General features: G+C 40.7%; 1 protein-coding gene across 2 annotated transcripts in view; it reads right to left on the reverse strand.

Moving 5' to 3' along the window:
- Positions 1-15,777: 15,777 nt before the first annotated feature.
- LOC131251053 (COP9 signalosome complex subunit 2) overlaps positions 15,778-20,364 on the reverse strand; it is a 37,969-nt gene continuing 33,382 nt past the window's right edge. For both annotated transcript variants that reach the window (XM_058251523.1, XM_058251522.1), the window contains exons 4-12: positions 19,490-19,730; positions 19,333-19,407; positions 19,048-19,182; positions 17,738-17,925; positions 17,568-17,636; positions 17,392-17,482; positions 17,117-17,251; positions 16,503-16,615; positions 15,778-16,065 (exon numbers count right to left, since the gene is read on the reverse strand). In XM_058251523.1, coding sequence (XP_058107506.1) covers positions 15,972-16,065; positions 16,503-16,615; positions 17,117-17,251; positions 17,392-17,482; positions 17,568-17,636; positions 17,738-17,925; positions 19,048-19,182; positions 19,333-19,407; positions 19,490-19,730 — 1,141 coding nt within the window. In that variant the 3' untranslated portion in view covers positions 15,778-15,971. The remainder of the gene's footprint in view (positions 16,066-16,502; positions 16,616-17,116; positions 17,252-17,391; positions 17,483-17,567; positions 17,637-17,737; positions 17,926-19,047; positions 19,183-19,332; positions 19,408-19,489; positions 19,731-20,364) is intronic.

A 20,364-nucleotide genomic window follows, 5' to 3' on the forward strand; every position in this document is an offset into this window, starting at 1 on the left:
CTCCTTTCTAACCGACCACGACACAGTGGGAGACGCGGCCTCCTGGTATTCGGCCCTCATGCGCTCGTATATCCACTCGGTCTCGACGTTGGAGTCATCCTCTGGTACCATCGGGTTTAGGGATTTTCACCCAGGGACATCTATGGTGCCCGTATGCTATAACCAAATATTTCCGGTATCCAATCTCGCCATCCACGATGTGTCTGTGGAGGCTATGACCCTGATGTGGCTAGGGCATACAGTAACTACAATCACACAAATGCAAGTGCATGAATCACACTATCAATCATGCAAGCAGTCTTGCATATACCATGCACTTATATGAGGCAACTCCGCCTATCAAGGAACCCATAAACAGTTCGCCCGAAGGCATATGCTATGATCAGTCACTCCTCATATCAGGCATGCGTATGATGCGAATGATCATGAATCATGGACATAAAGAGATGAGCTCAGATCAAACGAAGATGGGCCTAGACGGCCTACATATTACAGGTATGGGCCTATTAATGGGCCTTAAGGAGAGTTATAATGCGGACATTTAACCAACATTATCCATTCAATGTGGACGTCAAACCAGCATTGCTCTCAAGGCGTGGCCCGTTATAAGTGCCAATACATATGCTATGGTGGAGTCACACTACAAGGGACATATGTTCATCCTATTGGGCCTCGACCCATGGGCCTCTAATACATCAAATGACCTCATACAGATACATATCAAGGTGGGCCTCAATGACGGGCTATACATGCATCAACATGGGCCTAGTCACATGGGCCTTGCGTACATTACAATGGGCTTATACAATTTAAGGTGGGCCTCAATAATGGGCCTAAAAATAATTTTCAAGATGATTGGATGATTTGGATGAAACACACGTATTATGGTGGGGCCCACACTAAAGGAGGGTGTGGATTACAATACATATATAAGTGGGTCCCGTGTGGGGCCTACCATAATGTTTATTTTCCATCCAACCCATCTTGGGGCCACAGTAATGTTTATTTTCCACCCCAACCTGGCCCATTGTAATGTTTATTTGCCATCCAACTGTTCATAGGTCACATAGGTCACTTAGGCCAGGTAAGGCCCACTGCAATATTTATTTTCTACCCAACCTTTTGATAAGGTCACATGTGACCTGGGCCCACATTGATGTATATTTGCCACATAACCCTCTCAAAGGGTCACGTGCACCTGGGGTAGGGCCCACTGGACTGGGGCCCACTGTAATATTTATTTTCACCCCAACCTGTTCATAACGTCACGCGGCCAGGGGCGGTGCCCACGGTAATGTTTAGTTGCGTCCAACCTATTAAAGGTCATATGGACTTAGGAAAACTGGGGCCCACCGAATGTGATTCCCAAATCTAGCCCACCCATTATGTGTGTCCCACTTGAATGAGGGTTCAGACCAAGTTTCAGCCATATCTAAATTTCAGGTAGGCCCCACCAAGGGTTTTTATGTGTTTAGACATATCTTCACATGATTTTAGATGGTATGGCCCGCCTGAGTTCTGTTTACGGCTGATTTTTGAGATGGATGGGTGGTACGTGGGGACCCACCGAATGCATGGCTTTGATGTCCGAAACACATCACGTGGGGCCCACAGCTGGGGCCGTGAGCCCCAGCCCGGTCGTCCGTCGACAGGCAGCGTAGGCAGCGCCTGCATTCACTGACAGCTGCTGCTGCTCGTTGACGTTGCTTTTTTTTTTTTTTTTTGATTTTGTACGGTTTTTAGTAGATGGGGCCTGCATCAGAAAGATCCACTCCATCCATTGGTCCCTGTGGCTCGATACCAACCCATAGAGTCCAATATTGAGCTTTTTCAGATGTACAGGAGCATCAGGGAATAAATCAAAGGTAGGAACACTGTTTCCTATACCACGGCCCGCCAGAAAACCAAATCAATCTCATTTTTTGGTTCAACGCCTAGAATGATCTAAGGAAGAGGATGGACGGCTTGGATCTAACTTATACATCAAGGTGGGGCCTACTTGAATGGCCTACCCCAAAACTTCTCTTTTGCTAGTCCGTTAGTACACTCCAAGTCCATCTTTACTGCATGCTCGCCAACATCCAGCGTCCAGGGACGCTGGACGTCATACATAAACACATCAATTGGTGGGTCCCACGTAAATGTGGCCCACCAACATATATGTATATACAAATACATATAATATATATCTCATATTACATATATATATATATATATATATATATATATATATATATAAAAAAAAAAAAAAAAACATGTATATAAACAAAAAAAGAAATGCCTTGGGCCCATCCGAACAGTGGATGGTGTGGATTATCACCTGTACCAAAGTGGGCCATACCGTTTGATGTAGATGGACGGGTCAGATGTAACATATGTTGGTGGGATCCACACCATCACAACAAAAGAGAGAGAGAGAGAGAGAGAGAGAGAGAGAGAGAGAGAGAGAGAAATATACGGTGAGATAGAGGGACCCCGCCACTATGGGCCCTCTTGATTAAATCACATACATCCAAATGGGTTCCACCAACAAGTGGGCCCTAAAGTTTAAAATAATGGAAAATCACCCACCTTATCTTCCTTCTCCTTGCTCCCTTGGACTCCTTAGCACCTTAGCTTCAACTTTGATGGAGGTTGATGGACTCTTGATGGTGGGGATGAGAGATGGGAGGGTGTAGATGGATGATGGAAGGTGGACCACACTTGAGAGGGAGATGGGAGCTTGGACGTATGAGGCTTAGGGTTGAGTTGCTTGGAGATTTTGAGAAATGAGGGAGAGAGAGAGGAGATATGGATGGGTGAGGTGAGGTGATGGAGTGATGGGTTGGGTTGAAAAATTGTAAAAGGTGTATGGTTGTTGTTGAAATTTGGAAAAGAGGAGTGGTGAGATGGAAAGAATGGTGGACTTTTGGAAAAAGAGGGAATGGGTGTAGTACTTGATGTATGGGATGCATTAAATGTTGATTGATGGGACTTATTGTATAGAAATTCCCTCAAAATCCGCAATGCGCGGTGTTTCTTCGGAATAAACGCTAATCGGCATCTTCTTACCTGGGTATCGGTTCGGTGCGCAAGTCACGGCGTTGGAACCGCGGCGACGACGCGATCGCCAAGACATAAGTTTCGGATCGAGCAGACGTCGGGGTGCGGGACCTGGCTTAGGATCGTGCGCAAACACCGGATATGGTGCGAAGGTTGCCGGAATTTGACCGGAATGACCGCGGATGCCAACGGAACAGTACGGATTAGGACACGGGTCTTACAGTTTATATTTATTATATTAAACAAACCCAATATCACTGATCTGACCGTCCATCATGTGAAGCTCAACTTTCATGGTCCACTCTTCCCAAAAGATCACCCTACAACAATGATCCTAACCATTAAATCAACAATTCTGAAATGAATGATCCATAGTTATTATACCAAAATAGGTCCGGTCCCATCACTGTCCATAACATGGATCCCACCTTCCATTTTCCCATCCTCCCAAAATTGTTTTGAACCAATGATATTAACTATTGGAGCAGTGGCTCTTAAAATGGACAGTCCATATCTTATAGTAAAAAAGATAACTAGTAATGTGTAGACAACCTTGGTCCATTCTCTCAAACATCATCTTGATCTGAGTATCATAACCGTCCAATTAAATGATAGAAAAATAAATGGTTTGTGGCAGTTAAGAAACCATTCTCCAGATAAAAAAGATGGGCCACCATTTATGAGTTTTAGGTAGGAAGTGGGTCCCACCGAGAAAGGAATTAAGACAAAGGAATGTCAGCAATGGCCCTATGTTAGAATTGGACGTGGTTTGGCTGGTGAACCTCTCTGGTCCCCACCATGATGTATATGTTTTATCCATGCCGTCCATCCATTTTTTCATATCATTTTAGAGCATTGTCCCAAAAACGAGGCAGATCAAAATCACAGATGGACCACACTACAGGAAACAGTGGTGATTGAACTCTCACCATTAAAAACTTCCTAGGGCTCACTGTAATGTTGATTTTCCATCCAACCTGTTGATTAGGTCACATAACCCTGGATGAATGGAAAACACAAATATCAGCTTGATCCAAAACTTCTGGGGCCCTCAAGAAGTTTTAAACAGTAAGAACTCAATTCCCACTGTTTCCTGTGGTGTGGTCCACCTGAGCTTTGGAGCACCATAAATTGAGCTGAAAATGGATGGACGGCGTGGATAAAACACATACATCATGGTGGGGCCCACAGATCTTTGACACCAGCTAGCTGGCTGGTGTTGGGCTCACCAGCAAACCGCCTTGTTAGAATGGGAGATGATACGGTACATCCCGAAGATCTGGAATATGATAGATCCATCTCTCCACCGGACACCTGGCAGGGTGATGTATTAACCGGGTACACCCGAACACTCGCACCAGGACCAATGGCTTAAAATTTTAAATGAAACAACGAAGACAATCCTATCCATTGCTTATCTACAGTTATCCCACTGCATATCTACCATTAACTCTCTTTTTTCAACCGTCAATTTAGCGGTCATATATCAGATGGATGAGATTGCGTGATAGTTTGATTTTTGAGACAAACCACGTATGGTATTTACACTCACTTTTAGTAATATGATGTTAACCAATAAAAAGATGCCACGTGTGGGTTTGGCATTCACGGGAATCATATGTTCGAAGATCCGTTCAAAGAACTTTCCTCTCGCGATCGGCGTTCGTTTATTAATACGATGACACGGACCCTTATGCGTGCCTTCACCATAGTGAATAATCATATGCCATGTGACCTTGATAATTAGTAAGCCGATTAATGAGCAGTGTGCCTGCCATGTTTATAAAGACCTACTCAGAGATGACGAATTCTATCATGGATTTGTTTATGACACACTTAGGAATGCTATGAAGATTAGAGTTGTATATGAGTGGAGTCAGCTTGGTCAGCTCACTTGAATCAACTTGAAAAGGCCTGGCTCGCGTTGACTTTAAACTAGATTTGAAATGAGTTAAGTTGGTCTTTGGAGCTTAAAAAAATCTGAGCCGAGTTCAAGTTTGCTCGAGCTCGACTCGGCTCGGCTCAGTGACTCGATCATTTTGATTTTGATGTTGTTTGCCGCGTGTTTGATGAAATGTCTTGATAAAGCATTGTTTCTTGAATTACCCTCGTATCAAGGTATTCTTGAAATAAATATTGAAAGGAAGATTCAAGAAATAAATCCCCACAAAAAAAAAAATTTACATTGTATGATTGCCCTCATCTCTTAATCTTAATATTACTTGCCGAGTGTTTGATGAAATGCATACAAAGCGCTCTTAATGATTCGCATTCAAAGTATGGTAGATTGAAGATAAAACTTATGTATTTGAGAAAATGTCGAACATGCTCGAACTCGGCTCGAGCTAACCCAACTTGCTGACCGAACTGAGCCAAGCCAACCAGTCAGGTTGAAGGACCGAGCCAAGCGAAGTTTGAGCTGGGGTTGGCTACTAGCCAAGCTAAGTCAAAGCTCGACTTAGCTCACCTTGTGTACGGCTCTAACGAAGATCAAGAATATTCAAAGATCATACCGATATCCAAGAAAATCTTATTATGGTTCGAACCCAAATTAGAAGAAAGCAAACATCAAGTAGATCGAATCCTAATTCGTATAATAATTAGAATTAAAAGAATTAGAGAGCTCGATGAAAATTTGGATCCAAACCATTTTATAATAGATCAAGATCAGGTGGATCCAGTCTATCAACCCCTTCAGATGAAAGAGAGTTCAAGATAAATATAGGAGGTTTTTTTATTGGGTCATCAAGATGCATGACCATGATTGATTTAAAGTATGGGATCAACAGTAGAAGTTCTCCTGATTAATCCCAAATCTAAATGCAATTGTTTCCTAAATGGGAACAATTATGAAAAAAAAAAAGATCCAAAAAGCTAGCAACTTTGGATCTATTTAAAAACCTTTTATATTTGAAATGCATGCCAAAACTACGGAAGATTTAAGATCAGCAATGTAACCCAGCAAGACTTTAATCGCCTCGACAACCTATAAAAGTAGCACGTGAAAAAGAGCTCAAGGCCCCACATCAAACACAAATCTATCTTCTTTACATTACATTTATCTTTTCGCTTATTTGAGCATAGCATAGCATACTCTAGTCTTAGCATATATCACAATTGTACTACAATATCATAGGATTATATTAAAAGTCCTTAACCTTAAGTTAATGGATCCTAATCAATTGAGTAGTTACTTAGGTAACGACACGTCTCTGATCAAATCCTATTGACCATTAACTTTGATTATCTGTGTTTATAAATATATTGGATATTTATCTCTAATGTGTTTATTTCTTTAGGTTATTTTGATATTTTATCGATTATAAAGAACCACATATTCGATTATTAATAAAAATCAACATTGCTTAGCCTTTCTTTTATTTATTTGTTTATTTTCATTCTTTTGATAAATTTATTGTAATTATTGGTGAAAGAAAAGTTTTGAAGCCATATGGCAAAAGAAATCCATCAAGAAGGATTAAAACCCTACCTTTTTGCAAATCGCCTAATCGTTGATCACAATCGCTAGTTAAGATGATAGCTAGATATGCATCCAATCTCAAATTATTCTAACTCTACACGGGAACAACAACATTCAATTAAATATTGAGTCAAGTATGACTCTGGCACACCCCACATCGTAACTACACCGGAAATCTAAATACAATGACTCAGATAATTTGTATGACATTGTGTTTGATTGAATTGCCCGCCACATGGGGTTAGACCCTTAATATGGGTAAACCCGATTTGCACATCACCTTGGCACGTGTCTCTATAAGAGGGCCCTTACATTACTCATGTGCACCCGAGTCACACCGTATCATATTCCATAGAGAATTCCACAACAACAATACGACCAATTTCATTTCATTGGTTTGTTTGGTACTGATGGTGGAATTACCTAACACACTATGAGTAGAAGCATACACTTCGGGAGCATCCAAAAAATCTGCTCCGTAGGGGGCCTGTAGCACATGTGGAATGAAGAGGACATGTGACAGACAATCCCGACCGTTGATAGGTCATGGACCAGAAACCACCTTACCGTAGATGGGCCATCGTCAAATCAACAGACGTGCATCACTATGAAAATGGTCCAGTCATTAGGTTAGTCCATGGTGGGGCCCACGACTGGATCTAATACCACTGAGCATGCCTAGGGTACTGTTGCTCACCATTTAAAATGCTCCCGAGGTGTACCCTCCTTTTTTCTACTTAAATAGGAAAAGAAAAACAAATACAACATGGACAGTCACTTTATGTGGTGGGCCATACTTTTGTGTCGATTGAAGAGGCTCCATTCTACTCAACAAATGTGTGGCCCACCATTAATAATTCATTCATTCACACCGTTCATCCAAAGGTGGGCCCCACATGTTCTCAGTCGAAAATCATGCCAACGGACGCGGATTAGCTACTGATAGGTTGAGTAGCGAGAGTGGCAACTGAAGTGACGTCACCAAATTCTGTGGAGCCCACCATGATGTATGTGTTGTATCCACACCGTTCATCCATTTGGAGATATCATTTTAGACTATTACCCAAAGAATGAGGCAGATCCAAGTCTGGAGTGGACCCCACCATAGAAAACAGTGAGAAGAGTGACGTGCACCGTTGAAATCCTCCTAAGGTCTACCGTAATGTTTATTTGAGATCCAACCTGTTCATGTGTTAACTCAGACAGGTAAGAAGGGAAAACACAAATATCAGCTACACAAATATCAGCTTGATTGAAAACTTTTGTGTTCTTTAGAAGTTTTTAAAGGTGGTCATCACTCTCTGCACTGTTTTCTGTGGTGGGATCAACTCGAGCTTTGGATCTGACTCATTCTTTGGATCTTGCCCTAATATGATCTCTCGGAATGGATGAACGGTGCGGATGCGAAACATACATCATGGAGGGGCCACAGAACTTGGTGACGTCACTTCGGTAGCGAGTCTCTCGCTACTCAACCTGTCAGTAGCTAATCCGCGTCCTATGCCAAACTCCTCAGCTACATTTGCATGAAATCTTGAATTGTGCGGGAGACTTAGGGCGTGTTTGGACAGTGGGATTAGAAGGGATTAGGTGGATGGGATTCATCCGGTCCTGTGCCAATTCCACTCCATGTTTGGGAAGAATGGAAAAGCTTGGAATTAAATTAGTCGAATTGCATTGGGTCATGTGCCAATTTCACTCAATTTTAGCAAGTTGTGTAGGTCCAACCATGATGTGTGAGCTATATCCACACTATTTACCCATTTTTCGAGATTATTTTAGAGCATGGGCCAAAAAATTAGTTAAATCTAAAGCTCAAGTGGAACCCACCATAGAAAGCAATGATGATTGAATACTTACCATTGAAAACTTCTATGGGGCCACATAAGTTTTGGATCTACCTCATTTTTAGGCCCATGCCATAAAATGAGGTTACAAAACAAATGAACGGTTTAGATATAACACATGTATGTTATTTTCAATAATTTCAAATGATGGTGGGTATATCCATTCAATGTACCACCATATCAACAATAGAGAATGGAATTAATCTTATCCATGGCAACGGGGGACAATCACTGCCATGGGTAATAATTATGTTTTTTAAATCCCATCCTACCTAATCCCTTCTAAACCCACCGACCCAAACACACCCTTAGGGCTCTCATCCGATTACAAGGGTTAGCAACTCATACCAACTCGTACTGAGTCAACTCATAACTCATCTGATTCGCAGTTGAATCGGGCCGAGTTAGGGGTGAGTCGTAGTTTCAAACTAGAGTGGGTCCTACCAAATCCGAGTCATCTCCCGTGGAAACGTATTGGCTACCGATGGCTAGTTGTCGGTGCTCTGTGAGCCCTACCATGATGTATTTGTTTCTTCCATGCCGTCCAACCATTCTTCCAAATCATTTTATGGTTTGAGTTCAAAGATGAGGTTTATCTAAATCTTAAGAGGACCACAAAGTGTTGATTGAACGCCCTCCATTATATATATCCCTTCGTCACTACTATTTTCCCATGGTGTGGTCCACTTGACATTTAGATCTACCTCATTTTTGGGATCAAGCCATAAAATTATCTTTCAAAATGGATGGACGGTGTGGATAAAACACATACATCTCGGTGGGATCCACATAGCACCGACCACTAGCAACCTAGCTAATGGCAGCGTCACCAGCCAAACCGTGTACATCTGCCATAAGTAGGGCTGTCATAGGCTGGGTCGGCCCGGATTTTGAACTGTTTCAGGCCATAGGCTAAGCCTATTCAAAATTATGATCTTGGTATACCTATGCCCAGCCCAATAACACCCCTATCCATGAGCTGGATATTATTAATAATAACTATAAATTATTTAGCTGATGATATATTTTTTATACATAGTTTGTCTATTATTTTTATAAATAAAATTAAAAAAATAGAAATATTTAAATAAAAAATTATTCTCCTAAAATAATTTTTATTCATTAAAAAAATAATCATTTTATTTAAATTTATCTTTAGAAGCCTGGAGTAATGCAAAAGATTGTATGGGTGAGGATTTACATCTTACCTTTTCATTGTTGATCCATAGAGACGGTCTTTGAAAGGATAGATCTTAGTGATGGAAAGATAAGTAACATTTCATTGGTTATTTTATTATTAACCATTTCTTTATTTTGATGCGAGCAACTTAGTGGTCAACATGTCACGCGGCTCTATGAAAAGTAAACATCGAGGCAAGGGAAACCAGGGTGATGCAAACTGGTTTTTTTAGATAAGGACACAAGAATATTCTCTCACGGAATGCATGTACCATATATGTACTGCAAGTACCATTGTACTCAAGCGTCATAAATATGTCGCATTCAACCTACGCTGCATCTATCAAATGTATCAAGTTGTATGTCGCATTCAACCTACGCTGCATCTATCAAATGTATCAAGTTGTATGTGTTGTTGATATGCTGAGCATGCCACCACATATTATCAAGCACCCTACATGTACCACTATACATTTTCAAACATAGCCATATGCACTATGATCCATCACCCAGTACCCCACATGCCTGAGGTGTCAACATACATTTTGAAGTGACATGAGTCACATGCCAAGTTTCTAATGCACACATGTGTCAAATAATCCTTTTTTTATTACAGGCGAGTTCAAATGACCAATGGTAGGAGACTCATTACCCTCGCTAGCCCTTCCTAAGGAATTTCAAAACATCTCTCTTTCTGCGGAAATGACTTCCAAAAGCAAATAATTTAAAATATTTTAAAGAACACAAATGCAAGAATTTATATATGCTTAAGGCTTGTTTGGAATGTTGGTTTAGGTGGTATGGAATTGCATTTGATCTAATGTAACCATCTTGCTTTTAGAATCAATGAGAAATATTAAATTTATGCAAATATCATATCTTCCTTTGTGAGATACAACGAGATTTCGGGTGGAATCTAAAATCTACTATATCTATGGGCTCCATGTTGATGCATGTAGTTTATCCATGTTGCACATCCAAATGCACCCTTTACACGTGACACTCAAGTTGCATATGCATATGGGTGATTGACATCAATTGTGAAATCCGGCCCGTTGCTTACATTTCCATGCTCCGCTAAATGTTTGTTTACCGTAATATATGGAGAATTTAATTCCAAACATGGGTTTAGATAATCGAAAGTCTATGGTATTTCCAAATATATAATTATTGTGTAATGATGATGTTAATTCCACCTAATGCAATTCAATACCACCTAATCTAACATCCCAAACATGCCCACATGAGCTATTTTTTATATACCTAGAGTGATTCCAACTCTAGAATGTCCTTGTTTTTCTATTTTCTCATATTTTGTTGTTGATGTCTTAAATCTTTCAACAATAGGGTTTGTTGATGTTGTTGACAGACCATTTGATGCCATTGCGAGTTGTTCAATGACATTGACAACTGCTCGATGCCATCAAAAAAATTCAAGAATTTCACAATTAGTTGTCGGACCCAGGTGTCCTATTCAATGCTATCGACGAGCCGTCAATGACATCGAAGTGCCATCGAGAAAATTCGAAAAATACATGTTTAATTGTTAGAATATTTTGGTATTTTGTTCAATAACATTGAAGGGGTTCGATGCTATCAACAGTCTGTGAATGCTATCGAAGTGACATCCAAGGTGTCATCGAACGATCACATAAAAATTACACAGAGTTGCATAAGTGCGGAATTTATTACCTATTTCGATTATGATTCACTTAGAGGCTATATATATGGGCGTAGTCGGGAATAGGGGGTATCCAAAAGCTTTCTAATTCGTTCCTAAGATTTCGAGGGTATATGATGTAGAGTGGGTTGTGGACAGTTTCATGGCCAAGATGGATCAGAAAAGGCCCGGTCGACGATAGAAGTGATCTGGACCGTCGGATCTTAGATCGGGCGTGTCTCACAATCTGGAATGAATTAGCCAACCAACCCTGCTACGCCGGGTTACACAACTCAGAATTGCGAAAAACCCCTGGATTGACGGTCGTTTCCCTGTTTTAAATTCGTTTTTACTATAAATAGTAAGTTTTAGTTTGATTATAACTCTTCATCCGTCGGACTTTAGGAGTTGCGCCCAACGTGAAAAGAGCTTAGAATAATTAGGAGAATGGTTTGGTGAAGCCAAATAGGACACTTACTATTTTTGGCCAAAAACCTTACGCACTAGTCACGGATTCTAGGAGTTTGAGTTGTAGTAAGTCACGGATCCTATTTAAAGGGTTGTGAACTTGTTTTTATTCATTCATTAATCAATTTCGAATTTATTAGAATTTATTTTTATTTTTTGCTTTCTTTCCTCTTGAGGAAGACGGTGCTCGACCTCACGTCCTCCCCTACGTCAGTATAACTTGAGTGATTTGAGGCTTGTTTGAATGGGTAGTCTCTATCTCCTGGAATTTTCTGCTTTCACAGTGTATATTCATTGCTTTGTAAAGTAGTTTTTTTTCCGAAAAGATTTTTCCACGTTACATTCGAATCTTTGTAATCAAACTTAGTTATGCGATTGTGATACTTTTCTTAATTCGTCTGAGTGTGCTTCCACAGCCTCCCAACATATTTATCTTTGTTTTCTTCTTTGGCACCGGTTAGGCTTTACTTGAAAACAAAATATTTATGGAAATGCCATTTCAATTGAGAGTAGAAGACTCAGATAGAACATAAATTTGGAAAATGATTTCCCTTGTTTGGTCTGCAATATATAGTTCCAAAGTCTCTAACAAGGGGCCGAAAGTCACCGACGGTGGGCCACCGGAGGCACGCTTCTTATCACTTATGGCCACATTCTCGTTCATAAGTTCTACATGTTGTGAGAGTGACATTCAAGCATTTAGCATCGAAACAGACGGTTCGATCAAAAATAGCCAATGGTTCGCATTCAATGGAAACCCTCGATTGATATCTATGAAAATTTAAGCCACATCCCATCAAAATGGTGGCGCTGAATTTTCAGCCAAACAATCAATTCATGTGTTTGGACAAGCATATTCCATGTTCTTCTTATCAAGAAATGATTGCATGCAATTGCTGTATGATAACAGAGCAGATTTTTTTTTTTTTTCAGATTATGTATCACTTTAAGTGGAAATCTAAGCCGTGAAAAATGTGGACCCCACACACACACACACACACATATATAGTGGGACAATCAGACCTTTTGCCCGGCTTGGATGTTAAATACAAGTGAAATATTCATAACTCCCTTTTTTTAAAACGGTAGGTCATGAGTGGGAGAAGTCATCTGAATCTGCGAATGTGGTAAGTGTGTGGTGGATCAGGGCCGTTCATCTGGCTGGACCACCTTATACATTCTTGACAGTTTGATGACATATGATGGGGAAAAAGGCCCACTAGCTCTTGATCCACTGACAGGGATTTCTTCCAGACATTTGGAAGGCTTGATACTGAATAAGATGAAATCTTGAATGTTCATCTTTGGCACACATGAAAATCAGACCGTTGGATTACCGTCCCTTGGTGGACCCACCAACCTCGTAGTTTGGTATTATCATTTGTTTCTTTGTATCCTATTAATCGGACGCGGGTTTCCTGCGAAAGCCTTTCGCAGGCAGGGATACTGGGTGGGGCCCGCTGCAATGTGTGTGAGAAATCCATTCCATCCATCCGTTTTGCGAGCTCATTTTAGGACGTGAGAGGAAAACTGATTTGGATTAAAAAAAACTCAAGTGGATCACACGAGAGGGGAAACTGGGGAAAGAAATTCCTACAGTTGAAACCTTCTTGGGCTCCACCTTGATGTTTATATGCTATCTAAACCGTGAAGAAGTTCATTCTCAATGGGATGAAGTGAAAACACCAAAAGGATAGCCTGATACAAAAAAAAAAAATCGCCATAAGAATGCTTCAACGGCGCTCAATGAATTCCCACTGTTTCCACCTTGTGTGCTTACTTGAGTACTGGATACATCTCATTTTTAGTCATACGTCCTAAAATAAGGTCGAAAAACGGATGGACGGGGTGGATTTCTCACAAACATATCGGTGGGCCCCATCCAACATGCTCGCGCAGTAAGTTCCTGCAAAAGGCCACTGGCCTATTTGGGTCCTTATTTGTGAATTTTCAGTATTGTATGAGATTCCAAGTACATCCTCTACCATAGTCCATAGATCACATCAGCTTTGTAGCCGAAAAAATCAGGTAAGTGTGATTATCAGGTGGGCCACATGTATGCATTAAATACAGACCCTCAGCCATAATCCTGCTTCTTTTCGAAGGCACGACCCACCTAATTGTAAGACCAGAATTATTTGTGGGGCCCGCAATCCTAGGCTTTTGATGAAAAATAAAATCCAGCAAGGCTTTGATTATTTAGATGGTTTAGAATAGGATTGGAAGGGAAGGGGAATATGGATGCATCCATCAGATCCGTCCATCTAGTAAGAAGATGAGCCCACTGTGATGTCCATAAGAGTTCCACTCCGTCCATCAGTTCTCCAGCTCATGTTAGAACATGAGCAGAAAATTCAGACAGATCCAAAACTCAAGTAAGCCACACCACAAGAAATAGTGGGGATTGAACGCCCGCCCTTGATTTACTGTTTATTCACGCTGTCCATCAGGTGCCGCCACATTTTCACCTGTTTCAACTGTTTCCCATGGCGTGGCCCACCTGAGTTCTAAATCGGCGTGATTTTTTTATTATAGTCCAAAGACAGGGTGGCACACCTGATGAACCGGGTGGATCTCATCCACATAAACTCATTCCATCCACGTCAATAAAATTCACACCCCCTAGCATGAAAGGAGAACACCCGTTCTACCCCTGCCCTGCCCTGCCCTGAGCAATCATTCAAGACTCATGGTTTATGATGGTCTGATCTGTACGAAACTATAGCCATTGGCTGGTGGGATCGATCGACTGAACATGCGGACCGACTACTTGCAAATGATCCAGGGAAGCGGCCACAGTTGCCTCTTTCAGTCATTTTCTAACCCTCATCCAACGCTATCCATTTGAAAGTGGTGAAATTGGATTTTGGCCTCTTTCAGTCATTTTCTAACCCTCATCCAGCGCTATCCATTTGAAAGTGGTGAAATTGGATTTTGGCAATCCAAATCATTGACCCAATATGACTTAACATGGATAGGAGATAGCCTTAACCACTCATATATAAAGATTCTAACCCATTGATCATTGGTCTAATTTTCAATAGAATTTAACCGGTTGCAGTATTTCCATCATGACCATCTTTTATCTGGGCCATCAATAGGACGGCCAGGATGGAAGATCTGCTGATCACCTTCAACCATACTGGGTCCCAAGCGGTTGGCGGATCACTGAAAAATGGTCTCACGTACAGCAAGTTTTACATCTGATGACCAGGTCGCCATAATTCCTCCTTGCTTTTTTCTTTTTTTCTTTCTCTGTTTTTACACACAGTAGTGGGATTTCACCACCGATGGATACTCGAACCCTTGACTGGGCATTGAAACTCCTGAGAGTCTACCACCAGAGCAAGAGTAAGGATTCAATTCCTCCTTTCTAGTACCAAGGGAAAGGGACATGCAACACAGTAGAGAAGAGTTGATGAGAAAAAATGAAAGACCAACAGCAAGGGTGTGCCTAGATGTAAGAATGACTTCATGGTGGGTGAATCATCTCCACTTTTTCCAATGTTGTGACATACTCAAGTTTTAGAATTGCCTTGTTTTTTGGGCTGACGGAATGACATGGGCTGAAACGAATGCACCGTGTGAACTTCACACAGTCATCAAGGTGGGTAACTAGAGCCTTTGTTGCAGTCTCCCTAACACTATGCTTCCATGCATGGCTCACTGAGTGGTAGTGTGGGCGGGTCTCCATGCCTGGCTCAGTGGTAGACATTCCGCATTTCAACACTGAAGTCATCGGTTCGAGTGCCCACATGGGGTGTGTGGGTGGGTGGGTGTTTAAAAAATTAAAATTAAAAAAGTAGGAGCAGGCTACTCACATCAAAGAGTTTACAAGATAAATGACCCCCACCAACGGCCAGACATCCCTTATTATATACAGTAGAGAGTGGATATGGAAGCCAGAAATGCTAACAAAAGGAAGAAAAGGGGGAACTGAAGAGCTAGCAGTGGCTAAAGTGAAAGATTGATGGAACTAAAAGAAACCTTCGAAAACAGCAATAAGACCACTCAAAATGACAGAGCCCGCAGCTAAAACAATACTCAAAATGCACATAATGCCTGCACAAATTCGCCCGCAGCTAAAACAATACTCAAAATGCACATAAAGCCTGCACAAATTCTCTTATAATGAAAATCCCTTCTTGTTATTCACAACTTCACTTATCTCTGCAATAATCATTATAATAAATGGGAACCGGGAATCAATGAAAGCTTCCCGCCCCGATTCAACCACAACTGCTATAGCAAAAATGGCGCTCTCAAAACATACGGAAGCTGCTACCTGCTTGAATCATCCACCTACTCTGTTGGTGACGGTCTGGTAGAGGGACCTAAGCTGAGTATTCCATTTGTCTATCGCCGCGTATTTTTTCATCCCCTTCGACCTGCAAAGACAGGTACTTAGGAAATCCGGAGTTGGGTTTCCGTTGGCAGATTAGATAGAAGAATCATGCAGCCCTGATGCATTGGAATGGGAATAGTTTCCTGATGTACCAGTCCGTGCAGGTAGGGTCATGACTTGATGATCCAGTTGGATGATCAGTACACTGCAAACAGATGGCACAGAAGCAGTACAAAGAAAGATTGGAAAGTGTGCGGCCAGGATCTTCCAAACTGGAAGATTTCTACCAGCATCCCCACACACATCAGGCATCAATTTTCTGGATCACTGAACCATGGGCATCGCTGCCTTCCAAAAATAAACATGGCCCTCATTTGTATAGACTGCGCACATCAGGATTCGGAATTTATCCATGTCCGGATGTATCAGGGCCAGAGAATTCCCCTAGAAAGAGAGGTATGTAATGACAATGGTCTTTACCTGTCGCTGCGCTCTAACAGCCGATTCACCTGATCAATATGACCTTGGATGCGGTTGTCCAAAATTAGGGAGACCAGAAGTGACTCAACATCTTTCTCCGGCACGTTGAGTTCCTGAAATATGAAATCAATTCAGTGATCTATTAGGCGGATGAAAACGACAACTCGGGCTTCATTTAAAGGTAATGGGCATCTAGTTCATCAACTTAATGGAAGATAAACAAAAACCAAAGCAGTTACTTCAAATACCCAAAAAAAGAAAAAGAGAGAGAGAAGAATAAGAAGAAGATAAAACACAGGCACTAATCATCCAAAAGATGAGATGGGCCAGCAATAGGTTATAGTCAGAAAATAAGAGTGAAGTTATGTGAGATGAACAAACCACTCGGGGGAAATTTTATTTTTTTTTTTTTAAAAAGGGCAAAGCTTCCAGAGAAATTTAATATATCTTGAACATAAAGAGCTCATGCTTGGTTTGAAAGACCCCAAAATGGGAAGTCTGTAACTTGCTATTTTGTAGATAACAAAGCCAAGTGGACAACTGGAAGTATCGAAAGAACAATCATACGTAATAAAAATAAATAAATAAATACATTTAGAAGTTAAAATCATCACCTTTGATATGAAGGGGATCCGGATCCTTGTGTATGGTTTGATGAGCTTAAGTAATACTTGGGTTCTGATATTCTTCAACAGATCCTCAATATAATTTCGGATGAAAGGATCATCCATGATTGTTCTTCTGTTGCTCTGGATACACAAGTTTCCAAGAACATCCACTTGAGAAAAAGAATAAAGGAACTCATAGTAACATTTGAGGGCATTTGCTTCAGATCATTGAGAATATATATATATATATATATATAAAGAGGAAAAGGAAAGAAAACAACCTTCAAGATTTTCTCAAATTCCAGTATCTCATTTCTTTGATATGCTGCTATCAGATTTGTCATTGCTAAGATTTCCGGGTCATTTTTGTACCTGCAAATTTGCCAAAATCAAGTTGGCAGAAGCAGCAAACCCACATTCAAACAAGGCCAATGACAAACAGAAACTATGAACTCACGGTTTCGCCTCTTGCCCATCAAAAGGGTTCACTTCAGATTCCATTAGCATGTTGGCCAGAACCAAATATCTGTTGAGTAACACAACACAAGGATTGCCCAGAACATCAGCAAAATAGATGAATCATAGGTAGGAGTTTTATCCCCCCAAAAAAAAAGTTTCTGAACCTACTTCAGGCACTGAATACGCCGTTGATTCCCAGCTTCATCGTAGTTCTTAAAAGCTTCAAAGAAATCAGTAGCTGCCTCTGCCCATTGACGCTCTGCCATGTGCATTTTCCCACCACACTCGTGAATTATACCCATGATACGTGGATGGGGTATTGCTGATTTTATCGAGAGTGCTTTTTGGTACAGTTGCTGCCATTAATCGAATCATCAAAACAAGCCCAACCCATCCACTGTAAGTATGGTTAATGGAGATAAAAGAAATGAAAGAAACAATATCAGACACAAAATAGGTTGCATGCACAAAGTGAATATAGCTTCTGATAGCACTGTCACTGAGTCAGAATGGTATTATTGGAGGGGGGGGGGGGGGCGCGGATATTGTCGATGCAATTAATGTTGGTCAGCTTACCTTCTCAGACAATTATATGACTTGACCAAATTGTATCCACTCAAATGGGATTCATTTCTTAGTTCATGTTAATAGCACGCACCCTCAGGAAAAATATCCAATCTAACTTGGTGCTATTCCGCTTCAAGAATTTTTTTGTTTTCATTTTTTTGGAGAAGTACTTCAAGCATATTATTTTCTTTCCATCGAACTCAGAAAATACAACCACTTAGAAGCCATAGCTAAGGCTGCAATTGGAAGGTAATGATTGAACCACATATCCTCAGAAACATTTTGAAGCCAACCACATTTGAAAATCTGCATAGCAACATCTTCCTTCTTTTCCATCTAAGGTCAATATTCTGCTTATTTCATGTAGGACATGAAATAGGCCAATTAGTTTCTGCAGAAATGAACTCTGCCCAAGCCCATTCTTGAGATACACAAAAGCACCCTAGTGAGAAAATGTGCAATCTGGAAGCAGTGGGTGATGTTCATGTATAAGCATGGTGTGCCGTAAAGGCCGTTACGGGGCCGTAAACGCCGTTACGTAAAGGAAACGGTGGCAACCGTTACATGTTACAAGGTCGTAACTGCGGTAACAGCCATTATGGAAAAAAATGACCCGTAATTGCCGTTAACAGCACTTTACATCCCCTATAAAGGCTATAATAGCCCCGTAATGGTCTATTGCGGGACATGTATAGGCTTTTCATACTTTTTAATCAACATTATGGGGCAGATACAGGTTTTTCGGGGGTTTTTTCAATAAAATAATAATAATAATAATAAAGAGAGAGACCGTAACAGCCATTATGCCCCGTATCGTAAAGGTAACAGTGGTGGCCGTTACGGCCACCATTACCGTTACGGAACACCTTGTGTACAGGTTATAACATAAGCAAGCACTGAGTATGCCATACCTTGAGTTTCTTGTTATTCTTTGTTTCAGTGTACATTTGGATCTCGATGGCATAGACCTCCAAAAGTTGTGTGCCTTTCTTCTGATCGTCCGTACCATCTTCTCTTCGACAAGATTTGTGGAGTTCCTTCAATATCTGGACACATATAAAGAATTTTATACTTTTTTTTCTTTTTTCGTTTTTTGAGAGAGAAGAATTTTACACATTTTTCACTAACTTCAATATTATACTGATGCAGGAATTGATCAAATTGATCAAAACACATTATCTGACTCCATGAGATACCTTATTCATCCGCCCATATTCCCCCATGTCGAACCAAATCTTGCAGAGCTTGAGATTTGTCTTAAACCACAGTCTCTGCAGAAAAGAAGAGGGAAAACACATTTAAATCATGATATGAGAAGCACTGACATTGCAAAAACAAAACTAAACTTCTAACCTCATTCTTTGCTTCCTCAAGGGCCTTCAGCGTGGTCTGATAGAACTCTTGTAGAAGACCAAAGTTTTGGCTTGCTGACCCAGAAACAAAATCCATTATGTTATTTATACACTTTTCACTGTAATTCCTTGTTACAGCTGATTTGATGTATGTCAGCATCACCCTGTAAGAGTCCATCATCTCTTTGTACTTCACCAGCCGATAATAGAGTTTAACAGTCTGCTTTAACGCTTTGAATCCCCTGATTCAAAAAAATACAAATAGTGACCTTTCCAGCAAATGATAAGCAATTCCAAATAAATTCAACTTTCTCAATAAAAACTGTTATGAGGTACATGCACCTGCATGAAATTGAGATTAACAGAAGTACATGGTTTCTAGCCATTGGCAGTTGAAAAAAGTGGGTATGAGATATCATGGAGGAACTAACTTCTGGAAATCAGTGATCAAGGTATCGATAATATCAGCTGATGTTGGGCGATATTATCAGTATCGCAGCTAACAACTACAAAACATCAGGGTGTTTGTAGAAAAATACTCTATAATCGCACGAAATATCATTGATATCGCACAATAACATCGCAGTAGTATCAATATTGAATATGTCATGCCGCTTATTACATAAAGTTTGCACTGTATCAATCAATACTTAAAGTAAAAAAAACCAAGGCATTCAAAGTAAAAAAAAAAAAAAAAAAAAAATCAAGGTATTCAATAACAGTAATGGTGGCTGTAAAGGCCAGCCTTATGGCTGTTACAGTTCTGGCCATAATGGCCGTAACAGCCCCATAACAGAATTTTCTATAAAGGAAGAAAATATATTGGTCCCGTATCAGCCAGTTACAGCCCAGAATTGGCCCATTACGGGCCCGTAA

This window comes from Magnolia sinica, chromosome 7, assembly GCF_029962835.1.
Source record: "Magnolia sinica isolate HGM2019 chromosome 7, MsV1, whole genome shotgun sequence".
NCBI lineage: Eukaryota > Viridiplantae > Streptophyta > Magnoliopsida > Magnoliales > Magnoliaceae > Magnolia > Magnolia sinica.